We start from the raw sequence: 1,907 nt of genomic DNA, 5'->3' as shown, positions 1-1,907 counted from the left end.
AGCTGTTCGGCTGCGGGAGTATCGCAAGTTTCACTCGAAATGGAGTTTAGATGGCGGATCAAGATCTTTGTCAGCGGCAGGACCTTCAAAATCGATGGGTACTTTTCCGCCGAGACTTCAACTGTGACTTCATCGAAAGGGCGAAGCAAGACTATGATAATCCTGAGACTTTCCCATTCGTCTTCCGTAAAAGAAGCTCAAGCTTTCCAAGCATGGCAAGCGAACTAGAAACTGCATCCTTCATATCAAGCAAACTTTTGACCATCAGAAGAAGCGAGTTCCACCTAGTGGCAACATCAGCTTTGAGTTTCTTGTCCATTACACAGCTGGTTGCTCCTGAGTTTGTCCGCTGCTATGACACCTCGATGAAAGTAGTTAACGACATTTCGGCATTTCGAAAGCAGCGGATTGAAGCATGGAGCCTCGTCTATTGCAGCACGCACGACAAGGTTTAGCGTGTGCGCGAAGCACGATACATTCCTCCAGCCGGATTTCAGTTCCTTGGTGGCATCGTTAACTGCTTTCTTGATATTGCTCGCATTATCTGTGACAACGGCCACAACTTTTTCTTTTATTTTCCATTCTTCTGCTACTTCCAGCAAAAGTCTCTTGAGAGTTTCTGCTGGGTGACGCTCTTCGATTTTCTTTGTACTGATCACCCTGCTGTGCATCTTGAATTCATGAATAAAATGGACTGTAACGGTCATATAACCCTCTGTAGACCGTGATGTCCATGCATCAGTAGTAAGAGCAACATAGTGTGCTTTTCCAAGCATGATGGAGAATTTTTCTTTTTCTTGCTGATAGTAAGTTGGGAGCAAGTCTCTCGTTATAGATTCAACGCTCGGTAATGTGTAGCTGGGATTTAGAGCACTACAGAACTGCTGAAAGCCAGTATTCTTGACCAATGAAAGAGGCTGCATGTCAGTTGCGATTATGTTGACCAGCAGACGATCACATTGCTTTTTCCGAGGATGAGACTTATTATACAAGGGCTGAGCAAACTCTGAAACCTTGACTTGTTTTTGTTCACTGGAACTTCTGTTCACTTCAGTTTCGTTCTCTATTTCTGAGTCTGTATTCGCGTCTGGCTCCTCTTCAGTACTGTTAGCAGGTCTTTTTCTTCCAGGGACCGGCTGCTTCTCCATTTCGTTGAACTCCTTCTTGTGATTGTGTTTTAGATGGGATTGGAGATTTGTGGTGTTACCGGCTGTCATGACGCTTAATTTGCAGACTAGGCAGACAGCAGACTTGACGTTTACTTTCCGGAAGTACTTCCACAGAGGACTGCCCATTTTCTACATCTGCGATCTAGATATTTATAGATATATATGAGATATTTAGGAAATAAACATACCATTTGACTCAGAGTTTACCATAATGCTGTATTGAAATATAGCAATCATTTCCAGTGGAAACTCATCCTCTAGATTCTATAAATCAAGCTTTTTGGGGATAGAAAGGGATTCACGGGGGGGCTGCAGGCTTGTTGGTGAGGTGGCTTTGACCCTGAACTCCAAGTAAGCCAAAAAAAAAAAAAAACAACTGAAAATAGGGTTTTCCTATCCAAGAATCTGGAAACTCCAGACTTTTTTAGATTTCTGGAATTAATTTCCACCATAAATGATTGTTATATATGGATAGAGGATTGAATTCTAAATTGAATGGTATGTTCGTTTCCTAGCTATCTCATTATGGTCCTACATTTCAAATTTACAATTTTTCTCAGGGGTAGGTAACCTGCAGCTATACCCATCAGTGTTAGCAGTGGCAAAAACTCATAGGTGCAAGCTCTAGGCTAAATGAGATGCAGTAATAGTCAGCATTACAAGGAAACACAACTAGAGGAGACTTAAGAGAAGGATAAGCACAAAGGTGTCACTCCTAAAACATACAGCTTACCTTTG

General features: G+C 42.2%; 1 protein-coding gene across 1 annotated transcript; it reads right to left on the bottom strand.

Moving 5' to 3' along the window:
- Window positions 1-296: 296 nt before the first annotated feature.
- Window positions 297-1,295, bottom strand: LOC148938581 (E3 SUMO-protein ligase ZBED1-like). Its single transcript, XM_089107685.1, has one exon. The coding sequence runs from the start codon at window positions 1,293-1,295 to the stop codon at window positions 297-299; it is 999 nt and encodes a 332-aa protein (XP_088963811.1).
- Window positions 1,296-1,907: the final 612 nt, after the last annotated feature.

This window comes from Artemia sp. Qi Xiang Cuo, unplaced genomic scaffold (assembly GCF_049724085.1).
Source record: "Artemia sp. Qi Xiang Cuo unplaced genomic scaffold, ASM4972408v1 HiC_scaffold_3104, whole genome shotgun sequence".
Lineage (NCBI taxonomy): Eukaryota > Metazoa > Arthropoda > Branchiopoda > Anostraca > Artemiidae > Artemia > Artemia sp. Qi Xiang Cuo.
Note: the sequence above shows the minus strand (reverse complement) of the source record. Positions and strands in the feature narration are given on the sequence as shown.